Source organism: Mastacembelus armatus, chromosome 21 (assembly GCF_900324485.2).
Source record: "Mastacembelus armatus chromosome 21, fMasArm1.2, whole genome shotgun sequence".
Lineage (NCBI taxonomy): Eukaryota > Metazoa > Chordata > Actinopteri > Synbranchiformes > Mastacembelidae > Mastacembelus > Mastacembelus armatus.
Window position 1 is genome coordinate 9,070,432 of NC_046653.1, and position 24,202 is coordinate 9,094,633.

The following is a 24,202-nucleotide window of genomic DNA, read 5'->3' on the forward strand; positions in this document are numbered from 1 at the left end:
TCAGTAGCTACTAGATAATCATTAGTATATGAAAGTAAATACCTGTCTGTCATTCTTTTCTCTTATAAACACAAACTTAAATATGCTCAGGGCAGCTAGACAGTGTTACATCTCAGTGTTGTTCTCTTTGCTCATGTTCTGTGAAGCTGTTTTAGGCCCACAGCTGCTTTGAGCTAAATGGTAATATCGGCATACGTACATGCTCGTGTTTAAAGTGCTAACCAATCTACAGTAGCACCAACCCTGTTGTTTTTCAGACTTTTTCTTGAACTGTAGGTGTCCCCAGTTTTCACCTCTGGCTCCTTGGTGCACACCTGCCTCTCATTGCCTCATTACCCACCCCCATTAACACTAGAACCTCCATGTGGGTCAAATTTACCCTTGACTGTTTTTAATTGTACTTTATTCTATTTCAATAAGACATTCAAGTCTTGCAGCTTCTCTAGTTAAAAACAGGTACGATAAAATCTGAGTAAAAACAGGCATTTTAAGCACCAGCAGGGTCACATTCACCCCTTTGTATAACAGCTTACATTATTTTTGCAATATTCATTCCCACAGTTCATGTTCTATGTTACTAGGCAACGTTTATCAATTAGGGAAGATGGTACGCTGAGAGAAATTTGTCCTTATTGATCTTATAATGGATAAAAGAAGACAATTCATTAGTGCCAAATAGGTATTAGAGTGACTGGATGAAATGTGTGAACACCTCTCCACCTCCACCTCCAAACCTCCACCTCTCTAGATTTTCCTCCACCTGCTCCCTGCTCTCACTACAGATGACAATGTCATCTGCAAACATAATGGTCCACAGAGATTCCTGCCTAACCTCATCTGTCAGCCTGTCCATCACCACAGCAAACAAGAAGGGGCTCAAAGCTGATCCTTGGTGCAGTCCCACCTCCACCTTGATCTCCTCTGTCACCCCTACAGCACACCTCATCACTGTCTTACAGCTCTCATACATGTCCTGCACCACTCGAGCATACTTCTCTGCCACTCCAGACTTCCTCATACAAAACCACAGCTCCTCTCTCAGCACCCTGTCATACGCCTTTTCCAAATCTACAAAGACACAATGCAGCTCCTTCTGGCCTTTTCTGTACTTCTTCACCAGCATTCTCAGAGCAAATATTGCACCTGTGGTTCTCTTGGCATTAAACCATACTGCTGCCCACAAATGCTCACTTCTGACCTCAGCCTAGCCTCCACTACTCTTTCCCATAACTTCATTGTGTGACTCATCAGCTTTATTCCTCTGTAGTTTCCACAACTCTGCACGTCTCCCTTGTTCTTAAAGATGGGCACCAGTACACTTCTCCTCCATTCCTCAGGCATCCTCTCACTCTCCAAGATCTTGTTAAGTAGCCCAGTCAAAAACTCCTCTGCCACCTCTCCTAAACACTTCCATACCTCCACAGGTATGTCGTCAGGAACAACTGCCTTTCCACTCTTCATCCTCTTCAACGCCTTCCTCACTTCATCCTTACTGATCTTTGCTACTTCCTTCTCCACAACAGTTACCTCTTCTACTCTGTGCTCTTTAACATTTTCCTCATTCATCAACTCTTCAAAATATTCCTTCCATCTTTCCATCACACTTGTCAACACATTTCCATCCCTGTCCTTGATCACCCTAATCTGCTGCACATCCTTCCCATCTCTGTCTCTCTGCCTCGCCAACCTGTACAAATCCACCTCTCCCTCCTTAGTGTCCAACCTATCATACAAATCCTCATACATCCTTTGTTTGGCCTTTTCCACCTCTACCATCACCTTACACTGCATCTCCCTGTACTCCTGTCTGTTCTCTTCTGTCCTCTCAGTGTCCCACAACACACTCCTGAACTTCCTCATTCCACCACCAAATCTGCTTTCCTCTTTCCAGATGACACACCAAGTACTCTCCTACCTGATCACTTTAGCTGTAGCTGTCCAGTCATCTGTAAGAACCTCCTGACCTCCCAGAGACTGTTTCAGCTCCTCCCTGAACGCCACACAACACTCTTCCTCTTTCAACTTCCACCACTTGGTCCTTTACTCTACCCTTGTCCTCTTCATCTTCCTCACTACCAGAGTCATCCTACACACCACCATCCTATGCTGTCTGGCTACACTCTCCCCAACCACTACTTTGCAGTCACTGATCTCTTTCAGGTTGAAACGTCTGCACAAGATGTAATCAACTTGTGTGCTCCTGCCTCCACTCTTATATGTCACCCTATGCTCCTCCCTTTTCTGGAAAAATGTGTTCACTACAGCCATTTCCATCCTTTTTGCGAAGTCTACCACCATCTGTCCTTCTGCATCCCTGTCCTACATACCAAACTTACCCATCACTTCCTCGTCACCTCCCTCACCAACATGTCCATTGAAGTCTGCCCCAATCACACACTCTCTCATCACTAGGGATACCCTGAATCACCTCATCCATCTCCCTCCAGAATTTCTCCTTCTCTTCTAACTCACATCCTACCTGTGGGGCATAACCGCTGACAACATTCAACATCACACCTTCAACTTCCATCTTCAGACTCATCACCCTACCTGACACTCTCTTCACCTCCAGAACATTCCTAGCAAAATCCTCCTTCAGGATAACTCCTACTCCATTCCTCTTTCCATACACACCATGATAAAACAGCTTGAACCCTGCTCCTAATCTATAGGCCTTGCTACCTTTCCACCTGGTCTCCTGAACACACAAGATATCCACCTTTCTTCTCTCCATCATATCAGCCAACTCTCTAGTTTTCCCTGACAAAGTTCCTACATTCAAAGTCCCTACTCTAAGTCTTACACTCCTGCCCTTCCTCTTTTCTCTTTGCCTGCGAACACGCCTTTCTCCTCTCCTTCTTCGGTCAACAGCACCAGTGGTGGTCGTTGTTAACCTGGGCCGCAACCGATCCAGTATGGAAGTCATATTTGTGATTTGCATGTTTGATTTGACTTAAATTTTATGTCGGATGCCCTTCCTGACACAACACTCTGCATTTACCCGGACTTGGGAGTAGCACATGAAGACATTGGATTGTGCCTCCCTGTGGTTGCATTTTTGCTTTGCTTTGTTTATTAATTGTGCTACTATTTAAGCATTGTCTCTACTAGCAATAATTCTGATAGGCAACTGCAATTGCGATCTATGATGTTATAAATAACAGTTTTTATTTTTATTTTTTTTTGGTTTTCTCGTCTTATTGAAATTATAAATATATAAATGTATAAACTGAAACTGTGCCACTGACTCTGTCATTGCAAAACAGGTCAAAATGTAATTGTAAGCAGCAGTTGTTTGCCTATTTAGTGAATTCTAGTAGTTTACATAACCCAAATTGTTGCAGTATGTTTTGAATGGCATTATTATAAGGCTGCACACCCAAATCTACATTTCCTTTTATTGGCCAATCTCGTTTCAGTGTCATCTTTGTTTTAAGAGATGTGTCGCCCAAAAACAATGTTCAAAACACAGCTAACGATCATATACACCCATTTCATTACTCTAGGCATTTCTTTTTGAATACCATGCTATAATACAGTGACACAAAACAATTTTAGAAGGATCAATTCAGTAGTCAATTTTACCATGTTGGTGGATTTTAGGTATACAGAGACCCCCGGCAGTTTTAATGTTAAATTCCACACCTACCATACCTGTTTACATTTCCCTCATCAGCTCACCAGCACTGTGTCCTACACCAGGTTGTCTTTTGTACTTCCATGCTCTAGTATTCTTTAGTAATACAGTTGTTCCGGTTCTCTTTATGTGAAACCAATTCTGGGATTAGACATCACCACACTTCACAACTCCCACTGGACTTTAGTTTTTGCATTTTTATTTCCTGCTCTGTTTTCACCCTTTGTTGGACATTGATTGTGTCCTTCATTCTCCATGCCTGATCATTTCTGCCTGGATTCTAGATAAGCTCTAGCTTTTTATTAATAAACTGCCTAAATTTATCTGCCACTATTATCTTCGCTTGTTTACGTTCCATCTGTTTGTTTCTCACATGAAACATGGCATCTAGAGGTTGAGTCATGGCAACTGGACCTCTAGTTTTTAGGTTGAACTAAAAGTCCAGTTGCCATGACTCAACCTCTAGATAACTTCACCTGTACAACTGAGAATCTCCACAGACATGAAACATGGTAGTTTACCATGTTCATCACCTCATTTCTATGTGAGAGCATTTGCTAAATGGCACTAAGTATAAAGTACAGTTTAGATTATTTTGCAGGTATTTAGTCATAAATAAAACTTGAAATAAAATAAAATCAAAATTTGACCTGATGGTGGCATTATACACAAATATTGCTACCAATTTTAATCTTCTGGAAACATAAATGCAAAATGCTTGAATTTATCTAGCAAAAGGTGAGTTATTCATTAATCAGATAGTACTGAATCATTAAAAATGCTTCCCTCTCAAATTCTAAACTTCATTCTAAACCCTGAACATCTTTGTTCTTATGTAATAAATTGCCGTAGACAAGCACATGAAAAAATCAGTATATAATAATAAACATTCATTACTTTAAAAGGCTATGCATTGTTCATCCTAAATATTTATTAAGGTCTGTTTATGCTATGCCAAACTACAACACAATGCATTTTATTAGAATTATCCTGCTAATTTGCAATGGATGAATCCTGATTAAAACTAGACACTATCATTATCAAGCCGTTTACATTCCTTCACCAAAACCTGCAAATATGTCTTGAGAGCTGCTAATCTGAGATGAATTGAACTTGACAAGATCATCCCACATCGTATCCCACACATCAGATGGCCATGACACAAGCATTTGAATTCAACCTTCTTTTAAACAAAAGCGACAGTTTTAAATAAATGAATTAGATGAGACAAAAGATTTAAACACTGTTTCCCTCTCAACCTGAGAGCATCCTGGGACTATCAGACTGGAAATCTGACTGCAGGACAAGATGAATCTTATGAGCTGCTTATCTGTTCCGGGGTCTGCCTCAAAGCCTGTACCAGTAATTACAATTTATCAAGACTCGAGAGTTGAGGAGCAGATGAAGATCAGAAGAAGCACTAGGGCATCTCTCTCAAAAACATTTGAACTCTGAAAATGTGCAACAACGACGAAAGTATGCAATGTGTTTTTTTTTTTATTTTCACATCGTTTCACAATTTATTTGCATTTTTGTCCAGCTCTCATTGTACACACAATAGTAACACAAATAGTAGGATACTGTAAACAATGAATGAACATACTTTTAGATTTTCTGGGACATAACCAAATAGAGTTCTCTTATCAGGTTAGAGGCTGGCTGTTCTTTGCTTTATGCCAATGCATCTACTATAAATAACGCCTTAATTAATTGGCCAAATTATCTGAAAATTACAGTTAACAATTTGGTTTTATGTTGGCCATTTATCATATGTCCCTTCACTGGCCAAATAGTAAAAACAGTGTGTAAAAGAAACTACTCTAAAGTGTTTGGCAAATTGTAAAACAGAATCTCTGCAAGGCCACTTGGAGCACTCTCTGCCAAAATGGATCAAGCATGCCTACATACAGTCAGCTGTTGAAATACAGTTGTTACAACATGTAATAACCATATTTGCACAGCCACTAAGATTATAGAGTTACTGGAAAAATACATTCAGCAGGTGGTCAGATAACACAAGACCAAATCCTCAGTTTGTGGAGGCAGAAAACAGAAACAGCATAAACTAATCCATCCTAAAACCACCAAAAATTAGGAAGTTAATTGTCCACTGGGTATTAGGAACAATGAATGATGAAAAAGGATTGATTCACAAAGATGCTTTGAAATGAAGCTCTGGCAATAAAAAATCCCAGATGCCTTGTACTGGGGTGTAAACCTGAAAACTGAGGACTAAAAGAAAAAGTCTTGACTTCTGTGCATGAGTGTGAGGAAGAGAAATAATGATTAATAAATAAAATACTGTTCTCATATTTTAAAGCATGTGTTCATGGTGAAAAATATAAATAAATAAATAAACAGGAATAAAAGAACTCCAAACTGTCAAAAAGAAGTCTCATGACTTGGTCTGTGTCAGCTGATCTATTATTTTTATTTGGATGTAAGGAATGAATGAATGAAAAAAATGAATTCTAACAAAAACACTGTTATCCAGTAGATAATTCTTCCTTTTACTCTAATTGTTTTTGCAATAAGTGTTTTTTGTTTTGCATTTCATGATAAAGTGTGTATGAGGTATGAGTTTCATCATGCTGGTATTTGATAATTTTCATTAAAGATCTGTCTAGGTACAGTATGTTGTATTTTTCTGGACTGCTTTTGTAATCAAAGCAGTCTGCCATTATCCAGTACAAATAGCACAACTCTGATGCTGTTTCTTAATTTAGTGCTCAGTGGTGTGTGTCTTCAGAGCAACAGGGAGGAGAAATGACTGGATCATAGAATTGTTTAACTTACGGCAAGCCTGCTTTTGGTTTCCACATATACACAACATATGGCATCATCAACAAAACACAATCTGACAGCAACACCTTGCATTACAATTAAAACACTAGAAAAGTCATTTGAAAGAAAAAACAAAAATGAATCAGCACTAACATAGTGCATAGAGCATCTTGCTTATTCTCAGAAATTCAAAAAAAGGCTGTTTACCCAAAAGGCTTATGACATTTCCTTTTACAAAGATCCAGCAATGATGAGACAAAGTCAAATGTCGATTTCTCTTGTCCTTTGAATGTCATGAGTGACTGCTGACTCAAGATGTTTTATCTTCTCACGACACAAATATAAGACAAATAATCAGGTGGCCCGTCACACACAGTCACCACCTGTTAGCCCACTTTCTTTTCCTTTTCAGGAGATTTCACGTTTTGTGGGTTGCAAACATTACTTCAACTATGTGTTCATGTTGCAAGCAGTTGAAAACTAAAGATCAATTGATTTCCGATGTCCAGAAAGCTTTCTGTCTCAGTTTCATCTTGGTCAGGTTTGATTCCTCTTCTTCACAGAGTACAGTTGACTGTAGTCAAATCTGTGGGCTACATTGCCTTTCAGCAGCAAATCACGTGCTTGGTTTGTACAATACAGCTCACGCTACAGTAAAAAGTCACCCAGCTCTAACAGGTCAGTGACCAATAGTATGTGATGGACATGTTCGCTAACAATCTTAAAGCAGTCAGGAATCTGTTAGTGACTGAGCGCGTCCTTGTGAAGTATAGCAGCCTGGTTACATATCCATGTCCCCGTCGTAAGCCAGGGTCAAGGGCTTCTGTGGTGGAGGAGACGCCTTAGTGGTTTTGGATGGCTTACTGAAAAAAAAAAAAAAAAAACAGACAAGAAAGAAAAGCTGACAGTGAATCGTAGCACAGTGCACAGCTCAACTTGGTTTCAGTTTTTACAAAGAATTCCATTATCTGATAGCAGCAGCACACAGCAGACAAAATAATGTGAGGAATATAACTCATACTTGACAGGGTTTTGTTCAAAACTGCTGGTGAGGAATTTACTTTTCTTCCCAGGATTCAGGCTGTTCTCATCTATGCTGTGTGTGACTGACTTTGTTTTTGAAAGTGTGCAAAGTGTAAAATCTCTGAAGAGAATAATATGGTACATACCAAACCAGGAATGATAATGCAATAATGAAGAGTATTAAGATGAATCCAACAGCAGTGACGGCATAAACCCACAGCTTTACTCTTCCATCTGTGCAATCAAAAAAGCTGTTTTAATACAAACTTTTAAATATGTACATCTACAGTCTGGATCTGTCTGGATAGCACTTTTCCCCCTCACATTTCAGAATAAAGAAGTAGGTTTGCTCTGTTTTCAAACATACTGCAGAGGAATGACTAGAATTCCTTGACAGCTTTAGGGTCCATTGAGGTTTTTGTTTTTTTATAGCATATAATCCTAAACCCGGTAAAAACATTGACCTAGAATGAACTCCACCTCTGGACCAGTGTTCCTAGAACTACATAGGCAGGTTCAAAGACAGGGGTGATTTCAAAGCAGGAAGAGCTGTAAAGATGATTTCCATTTCAGTACCTGGACCAACAGGTCGCAAGGTCCACTCGCTGAAGAGGTCCTGGGCATGAGACGGCCGGGGTTTTAATCTTCCAGAATTGGTTTTCACGTCAGCTTTCTTGTTGTTGTCAATCCCTGGGGTTCTGGTGCAGTAGTCCAAGAAGCCATGCGTGGTCATCACTTCAGTGTAACCCTTCTCACACCCACATACACCGCTCTGCACAAGGAGGCAAGCGAGGCCAAGAAGAACATCAATTAGAGCTAATACCAGACAACTGCGATTGTTACTTTCCCACTGCTGACAAAACAGTCTGCCATGGATTGGGACTACTCTGCTTTAATCTACTCTTTCAGAGGAATGCTCTTGCCACAGGTCCATTTATCCCAACCCCGACATTAAAATGTGTTCAACAGGAGGTAGATTATGTCACTTCTCAGATTTGAAGACTTTAAAAAATGTGCTCCAACCAAGATTAACACAGATGCACTGGAACAAATGCAATGCACCACAGCATTAGCTTTATAAGCATTGTGGCCTCCACTACTGATTAATATTTCAAGGCAATTCATCTGCATTTAGCATCCAAAATACTATTTAATAAAAAAAAGCATACGGTAAATGCTTCTTTAAAGCATCCGTGCTTCCGTTTTGCAATTATAGGTGTAGTTACACAAAGCGTACTCTAAGGGGCACTAAAACATCAAGCTTAGACTGTTCTTTTTCATCTCCATGCCCCCCTCCCCCCTCCGTGTGTTCCCTACCTGACACTGAGCCCACATTCATCTGTATTAATCTAATTATCCTTTAATGGCATGTTCTTGACAATTAAAAATGTCATCTGTCAAAATTTATTTGACTCCCCTCCTAGAATGCAGGAGCAGCAGGAAGCAGAGTGAGAATTGCAAGGATCACAGCTGCTTGATCAAAGTGCAATGATCTTACCGGTGTGCAGTGTGAGAAAGGTTTGGTGCACGGGGGATGGCAGTGTCTGACTGTGGTTGGCCTTTTCTGCGGGAAACACCCCCCTGGAGAAAGACAACAGGTTCTTACTTATGTTCCTTTACCCACTGATCACTAAATTAATGTACTGTCACACCTGATTAATGGCCTTGGTTGCCTATCAGAGTCCCTGATCAATCTGCGAACATTTTAATTCCAACATGGAAAATTGCATGTCAAAATATCAAAGAGTAATGCCTTGGGCTCCTGCCTTCTCTGCAGAGGGAGGTTATTCCTCCTGGGCACATATTTGCCAGAAACACTTCCTTACAGCGATAAGATCACATTCAGCCACTATTTACAGCACATCAGACTCACCTAAAGCTTTTGTTCCCAGAGCACTATTACCTTTGTTTTGTTTCTCTATGCCTGCTTTACTTCCCACAAATACAAATGCATGATTATATTTATATGGATTGAAAGCCTCCCAGCTCAGAGTCTGGCTTATTGATTACTTATGTTAAGAGGGAGAAGAGAAATCAATGGAGACTGTACTGAGAATAGGCAGATCAAATAAGGTGTTAAATTCAACTAGAGCACTATACTAAAATGATTATTTGTGTGTGAGGGCCTCTGCATACACTCTATGTGTGTAGTACATTAAGCATGTTCCCACTGCAGGCCCTCCTGCACTAAATTGATGCTAACCCATTATTTATAGGGGGAAGAGTAATTGATTGTGTCTATTGTAGGAAATAATCCATATACAATATAATACTATTGTAAACTGAGATGAACCAGAGCAAAAGACATCACATCTGTTTTTGTATCCCCCCCCCAAACATGTTTCAATTAACTCCGGAACTGAAAAGGAAATCAGACATAAATCTTCTTCTAAACCACCTGCTCCAACCACCTCTGCCAAAATTACTGACAGCTTTCACAGATGAATGAAAGAAAATTCACTTAGTGTCAGAGCAACGCTTACAAATTCCTTTTTGAGCGATCAAATAATTTGATATTGTAGCACATATTCAGGTGATCTAGACTGAATTGAAAAATGAGCCTCGGTGCACCTTTGTGCTGTTCATACTGTTTCAGTTCGCTGCGGGGCAACAAAACCAGAACTGGGACACTTTCAGCTACAGTCTGCATTAAGCCAGATACACATAGATATTTATATCATATAAGAACATGTGTGTTCACTGTGTGTGTGTCTGTACAACCCAACTAGGGTGACCAGAAGACACTGCAACAACTCACCTGTGACATTGACACCATCTGAGCGCTGACACCACACAGCTCTCTCATTGTTGCTCCATTCTCCTGTCCTCCACTGGTAACTGTGGCATTTTCCTTCTGCAGGAATGGCAGAGAGACAATGCTTATTAGCAGGTCGTGCTGGCCGCCCAGCTGTGTTGCCAGGTTCCCATCATCATAAACCACCTCTTCTTCTGCTGGGGGCGGGGGGACAAAATAAAAAATAGCAACACATGTAGTGGTGAATTTTATGGTGAGATTGAAAATTTTAAACACACCACATAGATGGACTTACAATACTGGATGTAGTTTTAAGGTACACAGTTGTGCAGGACAAAAAGATAATGCAAAGTACATGACAGGTTTAATTTTACGGTACGTTCAGAAAAAAAACCTTCACTTTTTGTGGATCTCATTTTATTGTAGAATAAGATTTTAAGGAAAACTGCCAAGTTGCCCATGAATGTACATTCAGTAAACCACCCATCCATTCATTATCTTATCTTATTCATTGTCTTATTCCTATTTAGGGTCACAGGGATCTGCTGGAGGCTATCCCAGCTCTCGTCGGGTGAAAGGCACAGGACAGATCACCAGTCCATCATACGGGCAATTTAGATCAACCTGACATACTTGTTTTTGGACTGTGGGAGGAAACTGGAGCACCTGGAATAAACCCTGCAAACACAGTGAGAACATGCAAACCACACAGAAAGGCCCCAGCTGGGTTTCGAACCAGGAACCTTGCAATCACCTTAGTGGTTAGCAACAGCGCTAACAACTAGACAATTCAGTAAACCATAATGACAAAATAAAAAAGACATTTCTAGAAATGTTTTGCAAATTTCTCAACAATCTCTATAAGCTTTGCACACCTGGATTTGGACAGCTCATCCCATTCTTCCACGCAGATCCTCTCAACCCCAGATTGGACGTGTGTCTGCGAACTGCCATTTTAATGTCTTCCGACAGATGTTCTATCATAGACTTATCCTAAAGCCACTCAGGATTTGTATTAACTGCTTCGAATGATCATTGTGGTGAACTGTCTCCCCAGTGTCAGGAGCAGGTTTTCTTCAAGGATATCTCTATATATGGCTGCATTTATCCTTTATTTAATTTTGGCTAAACTCCATGTTCCTGCTGCTGAAAAGCACACCATAGACTACAGCTACTATAGCTTGATGGTCCTGGTAGCACCACGGCCATCAGTCATTGTAGGGATGGTATTAGTTAGATGATGACTTGGTGATTAGCGCTGTTGCCTCACAGCAAAAAGAAAGTTCCTGGTTACCTGCTGATCATCAGTTCTGCCCAAAGGGTTCAGTTTTTTCTCATCAGAATCATTTTCCTTATTCTCTCAAGAGTCCTTTAAATGCCATTCTGCAGACTCCAAGTGGGCTGTCTTATGCCGTTTAGTCCAAGTGGCATCTGTCTAGCCACCCTAACATAAAGGTCGAGATTGACTGAGTGCTTTTACTCAGTCTAGTTGGGAGCCAACTCTAGTAAGAGTCCTGGTGGTGCCAAACATCTTCCATTTTAAGCCTTTGAAATGGTTTTATACCACTGCCCTGATCTATGCCTTGCTGTTCTATCGCAGTGTTCCTTGGTGTTCATGGTTTGGCTTTTGTCATCACCTGGAATGTAAATTTTGGGACTTCAGATAGACATGCTGTGCTTTTCTAATCTATTTCCAATCAATTAAGTTGACTCCAATGGAGTGCCACACGTCAAGTACAAAATAGGCCAAATAGTTGGTGGCTAAATAAGTATGTGAAGGTACAGTGATCAAAAAAAGTACAAAATTTAAGAGATATGATGATAAACTACACAATGTAAAAGACAATAGACAGCCCACTCTGAAATATACACACTGTCCCTGCAGCAACTCTGGAATCAGTTGAATCAACCTTGATCTTTTCTCTAAATTGGATGAGTGGTGTAGCAGTTGGAGCCATTCTGTGGTTCAAATACTGACCCTTTAATGATAGCCTTTTCTTCATATTTGTAATTACGTGCTAACCCTGTTATGCATTTGAAAAACTTTGCCATTTCATTCACAAAGCTGCCACTTATAGCAAAGCTGGCCATTTAGAACTCACTTGTAATATCACCTTATGGCTTTTCACCTTCATGCAGACAATGTGATGTTCACTGACACCCAAAAGAAACCTTCAATCCACAGTGCATGCTTTGAGTGTGTAGTCTGATCACTGTTCTATGGTGAAAACACTACTGTCATGAATTTCTGAGTTGACAGTGCATTGATATACAGTGATAAACACTGAAGTATAGTTTCAAGGACAGCAGGATTAAATAAAGATCTTTCTATGAAGATCAAATATTTATTAAATGTTTATCAAAAGATGATTACCACTTCATTCATCTATTTGAGGATGAGAGGCTTTTGTTGGCTTTTGTTTGTTTTGTTATTAAATACACAATGTTCAAAATCCCAATAGATGCATTGTGGCTGCTGCACAATGACAAATCAAGCTGTTCTGAAAGCAAATAATGACTATTCTCATACTTAATATTTTTTTTAGTTAAGCTGCTATTTTAACCTTCATTTACAGTATTTGCAGTGGAAAAAAGTGGTAACGCATCACTCATACATTACACTTTATGTGGATATATAATGCTTGTGTTTAACAAATACCTGCTTATTAACAGATCCAGTAGTTATGAAGCAATATCAGCAGACATATGGAGTAGTGTTTCTGACTACATCATGGATGTTAATCCATTATTCATGCTCCTTTTTGCTTCTTAGACTGCACTACTTCCTGAGGGATATGTCTGGCTCTTTAGCTATTAAACAATAAGCTAAAATATGCTATAAAGCTGGGTAAAGCTGAGAGGATGCATCCATCCACCCATTATCTATATCCGCTTATTCCTATTTTAGCATCACAGGGATCTGCTGGAGCCTATCCCAGCTCTCTTTGGGTGAAAGGCAGGGGTCCACCCTGGACAGGTCACCAGTCCATCACAGGGCCACATAGAGACAAACAACCTCACACACTCACACTCACTCCTATGGGCAATTTAGAGTCACCAATCAACCTGACATACATGTTTTTGGACTGTGGGAGGAAACCAGAGTACCTGGAGAAAACCCACACAAGCACAGGGACAACATGCAAACTCCACACAGAAAGGCCCCTGATGGGTTTCCAACCAGGAACTTTTTTGCTGTGAGGCAACAGTACTGACCACCAAGTCACTGTGCTGCCTCAAAACTGGATGATTTACTATAAATTATCTGTTTTTCACAAGTGGATTGCTGATATAAAACTAATGTTTATAGTGTCTTGAAGCAAAGTAAAGCTATGTACAATATGCAAGTGTTTTCTTCAGTACCTTTACAGGGCTGGGTCTCAAAGACTTGGTTTGGGCAGCTACCCTGGTTCTCCATGACTTGAATGATCACAGCTCTGGAGCGGGCTCGGCGACCAATGGTCTCAAAGCTCCGTCCCTCCAGGCAGGTTAGCTGGCAAGAGCTCCAAGATGACCATTCAGTCAAATGGCAGTCTCCTGAGGGTACAGAAAGACAGAAAAAACATCACTGATCAATAATACTGTCAGGTTTTGCTTTTAGATACTTGAGGGTGGTTTATATTCAGCTTGCCAACACTATTACAGCGATCATTTTATTGGCTCCCCTGCCAGGTCCGGAACATTTAAAAAAGATCGAAAACAACTGCAGCACACATCTGTGGCTGATAATGTACCAAATGCACAAACAAATTACTCAGAGAGCCCAGTGGGTATTCAGGAGTAACAGACCAGCCAGAGTTATAAATTATACAATACAAGCTAAAACTCTGAACCCAATTGTAAAGACAACACCCAATACTGAGACATGTCTCACAGGAAAAGCAACATTCATTTGGTTTGGGAAATGATTTTTAGCAGAGAAAGGTTGGTTGATGTGCTCTGAGAGTCCATAAAGGACATATCAACACTTGTTTCCATGAAGGTCAAACATTAATACCCTCTGTAATCGTTGATAGGGTCATCTTGTAGTGATATTATCACCCGCTGCCACAGCTCCTCAGCCAGAACAACCCTCTGATTCTCAGCCCTGAATGCTCATTACTGACATTAGTGGACTGACGCATCTCATTATCTTTCATCTTTATACAGATCCACTCTATCAACTCTTCTCTCATGCTGCTGAGGCTGTGGAACCATGCTGTGGCAAAAAGCTGCAGTGTATGGTAAATAGCAACATAATTACACACATAACTGTCCATTGCATACATGTTGACAACTACTCCCCTAATGTGCCTGCTCCCTTCACCGCAACACACACCAGCACAAATAACACACAACTGCTCTGGTCATCAAACAGTCATGATCTTGAGCCAAGGCTCACAACAAAGGCGGTTTGAGTGATGAATCAAGGCGAGAATCAGAAGAGAGCAAAGGCGAGCACTGTAAGATGGTGGCTCTTCATATTGAAAGCTAACAAGAGTCTTATGTGGTAAGAGCTATTCCAAAGGAGATTAAAGTAGTCTTTTTTATTATGGTTGATGAATGATTGTATTTCTCTTTTGAATGACGAAATGACAAAAAAATCTGTATATTCTACAGTAATGCTTGTGTAGGTGGCTTGTGCCTAACGACAATAATGCTTCATTACAGATTTCCAGGGAGGAAACCCTGACAGTGACAAGTAAAGCAGGTCACTGATGTCAGTTGGCCAGAAGCTACATTCACAATGTGGCCATAAAATGGGATTTAAAACAAGGCATCATGGGATGTCATTCAACTATGATGTGCTAGCTTCTTCCTGCTAGGGTGATTTTTAAATTACAATTATCATTTTAGTGGGCACACAGTCAGTTGAAAACCATGGCAATGCTTTATGTTATAGGCTGTTAATGATCAATTAAAAGCATTGTCATTTGATTTCGGTTTTTCCCTACATTTCAAAAACTTTCTTTTTCTTTTTCTGTCATCTCTGCTAGTGAGATTTAGTACAGTACATAGGTGTGCAAAAGTTGCAGGCAAAGGATTTTGTTTATTAGTTTTAGTTTGTCTCCAAGTTACAGCTACAGGCAGCACCGGTACCCTTTTATCATTATCCATCACAGAAAACAGCATGCACAGAGTTTGATGTGTGCTGCAAATGGGCATGTCACCAGCCAGCAGTGACTGCAGCTGTACAGTATATTGGCACATACTGTTGGATAGCACATCACCTTCCACCAAGGTTTTATGAGTAATCTGTGTGTAATTGGCATCTGATTACTTACCATTGGCTGGGACAGGTGCTCTTAAATGGTACAGGTTACTGATGTGAGTTTTTCTTAAGACAGAAATGTAATGATGAATGTGAGACAAATATATTCCCTGCTTGGTTACTACAACGGTATGGATGTTTGCCAATCGTCCAATAAAGTTTAATATACAGTAATGATGGCAATATCATAGAGTGTTTTAGCAATATTTTAAAATATTATAGTGATGTTAGAAATTATGTTAGAAATGTTGAGTTCACTACCATATAGAAATACAGAGGGGATCAAAATCTAAGTGAACTAATTTTCAGTTTGTAGTGTTTGCTTGTAGTGTTTGTATACACACAACTATAAATTCGACCCTTAAAAAACACTTGATGATGTAGATGGCAATTTACTTTATGTTTAAAATGACAGGCTGAGTTTCCCTTTTAGATTGCCATCCAGGTACTTGAAGTAAACACTACTCGTTTGTTGGGAGGCTACTGCATCACACTGACAAACTGCACTATTACAAATAAATTTGTGTGAAACTGTGGTGAGGTTTGTGATATCAGTGGCTGTTCTGGCTGGTAGTTAGAGAACATGGAAACTCAGGCAACTCATTATTTTTATGTAACCTCAGTTTCTGACTGATTGATGCATTTGCTGCTTATGCCATACCACCACTTTTGCTGGTGCTTCAAAACAGGTACTGCCATCCCCTTGAAAGAACAAACTTAAAAACATGATTTTATATTGATATATTGTGTTTTTTATCATATGTTGTTTTTGCAGTGATATTCAATATATAGTTAATATAATCAAAGTTGTTCCTACTTACTACTAGTCTTATCTAAGACTTCTCATACTATATGTATTGCATGGTTGTAATAGGCAGGCTGATGGGTATCAGCAGTGTGATCAGCAAACTGTGTTAGGATGATTTTTCATGCACCATTTATGTCTGGGTTTTTAGATAATGTAGTGTAAAAAGTCAATAGTGTTGTCAAGTAATTGGCAGTAAAATCTGTCTTTTAGTTACTCATACCTGGCTTCTGCAATATTGAGATAGGTATCACATTAACAAAAAAGAAAAAAAAAAAGAAAAAAATATATATTATATGATTTTTTTCTAAGTAGACATTATGTCTTTTATTCTGGTTGTTAATGTTCAACCAGATCATGTAGAACTAAAAGGGCCATTAGTTAGTCTTTGACTTTTATTGATTTGGCAATAATTATTTGGCAGCTGAAAATGTCAACCAATTGGTAGGGGGGCAGTGTACTGGCAGACCGTAACAAATTATTATTATTGATTATGAAGTAAGTGATGTGGGACAAGGTATTGGTATTAGGAATCAAAAATGATTACAGTAGTTTATGCAGTTATATAGCTTTTCTCCATTTGAATTGATTATAAATAATGACACATTGCACTGATTAATTCAAGCAGTTCCATCAACAATAGCCCTTCACACTGGACCAATACCTCTGAAAAGCAAAGGTGTTCATTTTGTACATCTGAGTATAGCTTTACCTGGGCAGGGGATGAAGCAGGGCTGCTCCATGTTCTGTTGGATCTGCTGCCTCAGTTTGTCTCCACAAAGCTCCTCATCTCCGGGCTGAGGAGGAGACACAGACCAGTCGCCCCAGTGGACTATACATGACAGGTTCCTTCTCCGAAGCCCCTCACCACAATCTGCACCCTGAACACACGACCAATTAATTATTCACATTGGAGTCCATGTAATATTTAATATATACCACAGATTTTTTTTTACCTCTAGTAGTGCTATGGAGCTATTTTTCTGTAAGTGGGTCATTATTTTATTTACTTCATATACATGCATGAGGAGTCAGTTTCTCCAGGGGTTTCAAGCTATATGACAGATCAACCGGTGGCAGTAAGATGCTAAGATTTTCTGCCTTGCACAAAGGCAGAGAAGAAGACTACAAGCTAGTAAATGTGGATGTACATAATACTGGATTTAAAATAAAAATGGTCTTTGCAAATATTTAATAAGAAAGGAAGTACACTTAACAGTGTCCTTCAGGATGAATGTGTACATGCAAACATTACTTTTACAGCTGTTTGTTATATATTAGAAAATGCAGGAGAGTGATTAATAGCAAAAAGTAAAGGAATAAATGCTGCTGGTTAACAAGACTACTACCTAAGCATTTGACGCTAGGTGAAAGTGGGCATCCTTGGTCAGCACATGATGACATCACAAATAGTCAAGCAATTGGTCATACCTGTATAGTGCATCTGGACCAGTCACTTAGCAGCCACGTATAACAAGGCCTTATGGGACAAGGTTTGGTCTGGGTGAGCTGACTGGGACAGGGACGACCCTCCTCATGAGCCTCCTGCAGGATTCTCCGAGTGCGCACAGACAGACCTGCAGAACATCAAGGCCGACACACTTATGAAGAACAGAACAGACAAGACATGTTCAAAGTGAATACATGTATTGATTGTGAATATGTCCAGAGCTAAAGTGACAAATTGCTTAAGAATAAACACTGTGAATAAAGGACAAAAACATTGAGGGATTAATACACTCACTAAACTACATGGGAGTGTGTGCAAGAGACATAAATGCTACACTGCACAAATATAAGGTCCTGTAAAATAACAGTTAATAAAACAGGTGGTGGGAATGAATGATGATCATTATTTAGAAGTGAAAAGAGGCTGCACCTCCTCTTTAGCCCGTGAAATATTTTCCTCATGACAAAGAAGAATTAGTGCAACAGCACAATACATCTGTGTCACAGTGCCACTTTATGCTCAGATCTAACAGTTTCCCTCACAAGTGCTTTGTTCAAGTGAGTCATTAATAATGTGTGACAGGAAATGTTTGGTAAATGGCGACAATAAAAAGAAGGGGCCACAGAGTGGATTTGAAATGTGGTAGAGCAGCTTAGCGTCTGAGTCCTGTGAGACTCAGTGAAGGCATGGCCTCTATCAGCCATCAAGCAGAGCCAGAAGTTTGTGTTCATGTGTTATGCCAGGGGAGGTGCTGAGTTCTGTAGGCCCCAGGCAGAAACAGCAAAATGATGTTCAGCTATGCCACCTCAAAAATCAAACCCAAAACATTAATGCTCCCATGGCATACTGACAAAACAAGACCCTTGTGTCGTCTGACACAGACACAAATCCCTCATGGAAGCTGACAGATGTGTTTCACTAAGTGTGAGAATGAAATGAGATGGTGGCAGAAACAGTTACAGCAACAACAACAGAGCTGAGAGAGACAGAGTTCTGACTTTAAATCCCCAGATGAAATCCTCAGTAAATGGGAGTTTAGTGGAATGAGGGGTTAACTATGAAAAGACAGACAGGTGATGACAGAATAAAATGAATGTGTGAATTTGTGAATCTCTCTAATTAACAGAATAACAAGCTTTCCCTCTGGGAGTCTGGCTTTTGGAGGCTGAATAAACAACATATGCATCCAGGTTAAATTATTAACTTATGTCAACTGCGTGAGGTTATTACCTGATTTCCCCAAAGTGATACCAAGCATACCACAGGTTGGTGATTACTAATTCAATTTTTGACATCATACAGACATAGGGTATATATTTTATTTAGTACCACTGGATCATTTAGGGCATCTATAAAGGTGAGCTGTATGGCATTTTAAATAAATAATATAAATGAATAAATTAAATTAACATTCTTTTCTTAAAATAAAGTGAAGTGTTCTGTGTTAATCAGAACTGGCCTATATTCAAAATGATAATGAAGTAAGAACATTACTTACAAAACACATTGTTTCCCTTTATAATAAGGCTTTAGATTGCCCATACTTGTAAATGTTTTAATGCATTTAAATGTATTCATACACAGTTCAACATCTTGTTGAAATCCTGAGCAGACAGAATAATGAGGCCCCGCACATGTGCACTCTGTTTCTGTTGATCAGGTTGGTGTTCGCGTTCGCTGAAGTTTATTTGTCCATGTTTACCTTGACTACCGCAGGTGTGCGAGCAATCTGTCCACGGCGACCAATCGGAGGGTATACAGCTGACAGGACAGTCAACAACACAGGTTTCTGACAGCCTCCACTTGTTGATCTGACCAGACTGTGGAAAGCAGGAGCAGAGCTGTGAGGAGGGCTGGCTAATTATTTCCACTTCCAAGAAATAGGGCTGGACCACAGTCCTTTTTTATACAGTGGAGACGCAGCAATTAAATCATACAATTACTGTGTATTATACTTAGCACAAAGGCCACAAAATCTTCATGCCAATCAAACGCCCTTCACTCAATTGTCATGCGGTTTTAGTTATACCAAATGTAATTGTCTAGGCTCAGTCTGACTGATTCTACTACTGTATATACTATACAGTAAACTAAGTATAGGATATACTGTAAATAACAGAATCTTTGAGACCACATTTATCTTAATTTAATAAATTAGGAGGAGGAAGATGTTAGGATGTTTCACTGAAACAAACTGAGCAATTGGGCTAATGTATAAGTCATTTGGAACAGAGAGGAAAGGCTGATACTTCGGCATTAATCAATACTTAAAAAGACTCTCCAGTTATGAATATTCAAATGTTCCTGTTAGTGAGCTCCCTGTAATTTGCACATCTCATCTTACTCACTCAGTTTTTAAACATAAACTGTTGTTCTGTATTCTTTACTCCACCACATGTATTGTATAAATATAGTAAAGTTGCCTGTCAATAGTAAAAAAAACAAACATATTTACAGAATAACTGTATGACACTGAAAATGTGATTTTCTCAATCTGTAACTGTGCCATTTAAGTCGTAAACTATGGGATCCTGTTGTGAAATGAAGGTCTTATTACACAGTGTTTACCTGCTCGCACTTATGTAACTCCACAACCTTGCCATCGCTGCGAATACAGTCCCGGAGACGCAACCGTAAACCCTGACCACAGACAGCATTTTCATTCAGCTGACATGTACTCCAGTCTGCAATATACACATAGCAACATATCTATATCAGACTGTCAGACTGTACATCCGTGCCAGTAAGGTCTCTGCAGTCTGGTTACAAGAGACTGTTCATCCTAACTCCTACTACATCCAACCACATGTACTGTATCTCTACTAGACTGAACCAGATTTATCTCTACTTTTGTTATCTTTACTTTATGAAGGCAAACCAGACCAGGTATGCATGCCTTGATACCCATTTATTCAGTTCAATATATTCTTACAACAGTCTGTCATGCACTTGTAGCTCAGGCCCGTTGTGGAGATCGTCCTACCTGAGACTCTGTACTGGTAGGTGAAGCAGGTGCTGTTGAGGAGGCAGGGCTCTGACTGCACCAGCTCCGGACAGGCTGAGTTTTCTGAGGTTGCGAGACGGATGATGTGTCTACTCCTGTTCCTTGCTGTCCCTTGGTCACATTGCTGCACAGCAATGACAGCACCAAAAAACAGGGGAAAAAAAACATATCACATATCACTGTCAAAGTGCAGGTGTAGTTTTGGAAATAAGAGAGACCGGATGAAGCCAGTTGGTGTCAAGGGGACCTTCAACAGGCCAAAGTAATTGAAAGCTGTTTACTGCATTTGCATTTATAGCCTACTGACTAACACATTATGATTAAGTTGTTATCATGCTTTGCGTAATAATACTGTCAGCCTGGTACAAGAGTTATGGAAATCTGTTTTAACTTGAGGTAACCTTCTGCAAGAACAAATTTAGATTCATCACTATAGAATTAAGACAAATGTGTGCAGTGTGAAAATGTGTTTTTAACTAATAAAAGAAGAAAACATGTATTCATTTATCAAGAGAACTGTCCTTTAATGACTTCAACCTAAGTTAGGATTATAGTAGTTCAGAATTTAATGCAACGTTGCAATTAAGTTAAAATGCTTTCATTTTTTATATAATAGTAACATTTGTTTATGTTTGATTCTAGAAGAAATTTAATATAATATAATTTATGCATAATACAATTATAGTCTACTGTAAAATTTTAATATAACAAAATGCTTTACCTCTTGGAAAATATAATTAAAGAGGTTGCTCTCAAGCCCAAACAATATAAACACACTAGAGCAATGACTAATGTTGCATTTTCATTTAATTCATATCTGACTACCTACAGTTGAGTCATGACAACTGGACTTCTAGTTTTTAGATCGAAATGTTTCACTATTCATTCAAGTAGCTTCATCAGTCTGAGAGAAAGCTGGTATGGAAACTCCAATTTATCTTTCAGGTTGGTTTCACTCCACCCCTAGTCCCGTAGGCTCATTAGGTGAGCTATGTAAATCAGGTGAGACTGGTTAGACCCACACTCCTGAGTTGGTTTCATACCTTCACACCTGGCCTGAATAGGCTCGTTAGGTAAACAACAGAAGTGAGCTCAGGTCATTAGGATCTAATGTTAGACTCATGTGACCTCTGATTCACCAACTGGCTGCAGAGTGTGTCCTCCCTGGAAGACACTTGATGTGTTCCTTAATTTCCTGGGAACAGATGAAAGGGCAGCCTGGTAGATTGAACACAGGTTATGGCTGAGCCCTCCACCCATGTTAAGGGAGGGTTTTACCACTTGTACATATATAGCTTCTCTGACCCCTCTCTCAAACCACCTATCTTCTCTGTCCAAAATATGTACATCACAAGGGCTAGGGGTGGAGTGAAACCAACCTGAAGGATGAATTGGAGTTTCATACCAACTTTCTTTTAGACTGATGAAGCCACTCGGATGAGTAGTGGAACTTTTCAACCTAAAAACTAGGAGTCCAGTTGCCATTACTCAACCTCTAGATAACGTCACCTGGACAACTGAGAATCTCCACAGACAGCTATCTACAGTTGCAATTCCACTTTCATTGACACATCTTTTCAGGCAAATGTCCTGAAGACGCATGTGAAGCTGCCATGTGAAGAAGAGAACATGGGAAAGATGAAAATAAATAAATAAATAAATACAATTAAAAAAAAATCTTGATAATGTTGTTTTGTGCTTATAATCCATGATTTTGAAATGTGGGAGAAATAGGAAGGAAAATATATTTTGTATTTTGATGATTGGTCATTATTACTATTTTTTATCGAAAGCAATAGAACATTGAATACTTTAATGGGCATCAGTTGAACAGTGCAGCAGCTAAATGTGGTACAAAGCATCTCTTTAAGATGACTATTTATTGGTCTTTGACACATGATAAAAGAAAACAATTGAAACGAGGCAGTTCACATTCAAATCCTACTCCTTTCTAAAGTTGTGTGACATCAAAACACACAGTGGACACCACTTAGTAACCTAATTTCAACCTATATTTCAACTGTGTTGAGCAAAATCTGCCTGATATAGTGTTTGTGAGGATTTAATTAAAATTATGAGCAGCAATTGTTGCTCTGCTATGAAAAGGATATTTCAATGTGACTGGTAACTATATGAGTTTCATGACCCTCTTGAGTCCTGTTTAAATACATTATGTAAGTGATGGGAGAAGTAAAGCAAAAGCAGCTGCAATTTGTGAATTCAGCTAATGAAGTCACAGGAAAGCAATATATGCACCTAAGTGAGGAAATCCATAAAATACAAAGAACAAAGATTTATTCAGATTACACTGAGGGAACTTTTTCCACCTATCTACCCATAACTTGAGACTTTTTTTTTTTTTTGTCTGGAAAGAACGACTGATCCTCATTGTGGCTCCTTCCCTAACTAAACTAAACCCTATCATCCTAACTCTCTGGCCTCCACTTTCATACCTAGTGTAATTGGCTGATTGTGTAATAGTTCTCAGTCCTGTCTTAAATGGCATTTTGTCTCTGTGACAAGGTGGACTTGAAATAATAAACTAAGTGAACAAACTCTCCTATATTAGCTTTAGTTTTTTTAAAATGTTTCAGTACACGCTATATTGCTTCCCATCTATACAAACTTATTTTTGCAACTTCAAAATGTGACAATGTGTGAAACACACCAATTAATGGTACAATGTGTGTGATAATATGTATTGTAATGTGTGATAGTGTGTCAGAAATATGAAAAAATAAGAAATAAGTGCCAATCCCAAGTACTACCTCTCAACTATGACGAAACTATGTTGACATTTTGGTCTGAAGATCCATTCTGACGTTAAACTACACTGGTCTACAGGTCATTTAGTTTCTTTTTTATAGTAATGTAAAGTTTCTATACTTCAGCTCACAAAGATAATGCAAATTTATTGACACAAATTTCTATAAACATCCTTTTATATCCTCCATGTCAGTCCCTTTGAAAGAACTGGGACACTTGTTTGAATGGCATTCAACATTATTTGACACACGTAAGACTGCTGCTGACAGCATGCTATAAATACTGTATTGTACTTGTATTGTACAGAATCACCCTGTAAACCAGGTAAACTGGGAGAAACCTGAATTTACTAAACTGTGTGATTATATGTGATCATAATTAAGGAAACAATGTAAACGTACAATACAAAGAGTACACATTTATCAAATATCTAGCACTGCACTGTGATAGCATGATAACACAATGTACTCTGCTCAAGTCTCACTATGGAAATGAAAATTATGAAAAAAGAAGCAAAGGATGTGTGAATGTGGAGGAACTGTCAGCTTGGTCTTTGACAGGGAATATTAAAATTACAAGGGGCTTTGCACTGAGCTGCATTTGTTCTTGTGCTCCTGATACATCTGGACGTACACCTCCATCACTGTCACCTCCAAATGAGGGGTGCCAGTGTCAGGATTATAAATCAGTTGCAGCCATTGTACCCTTAATGTTTTCACACCAACAT

At 39.3% G+C, this 24,202-nt stretch overlaps 1 protein-coding gene across 1 annotated transcript in view; it reads right to left on the minus strand.

Moving 5' to 3' along the window:
• Nucleotides 1-5,180: 5,180 nt before the first annotated feature.
• Nucleotides 5,181-24,202, minus strand: part of thsd7ba (thrombospondin, type I, domain containing 7Ba) — a 197,610-nt gene continuing 178,588 nt past the window's right edge. Inside the window, exons 21-31 of the mRNA XM_026294497.1 lie at nt 20,689-20,833; nt 20,274-20,389; nt 19,408-19,525; nt 17,687-17,832; nt 16,968-17,136; nt 13,563-13,736; nt 10,203-10,298; nt 8,943-9,025; nt 8,021-8,216; nt 7,591-7,678; nt 5,181-7,284 (exon numbers count right to left, since the gene is read on the minus strand). Of these exons, the coding sequence (XP_026150282.1) occupies nt 7,203-7,284; nt 7,591-7,678; nt 8,021-8,216; nt 8,943-9,025; nt 10,203-10,298; nt 13,563-13,736; nt 16,968-17,136; nt 17,687-17,832; nt 19,408-19,525; nt 20,274-20,389; nt 20,689-20,833 (1,413 nt within the window). The 3' untranslated portion in view covers nt 5,181-7,202. The remainder of the gene's footprint in view (nt 7,285-7,590; nt 7,679-8,020; nt 8,217-8,942; nt 9,026-10,202; nt 10,299-13,562; nt 13,737-16,967; nt 17,137-17,686; nt 17,833-19,407; nt 19,526-20,273; nt 20,390-20,688; nt 20,834-24,202) is intronic.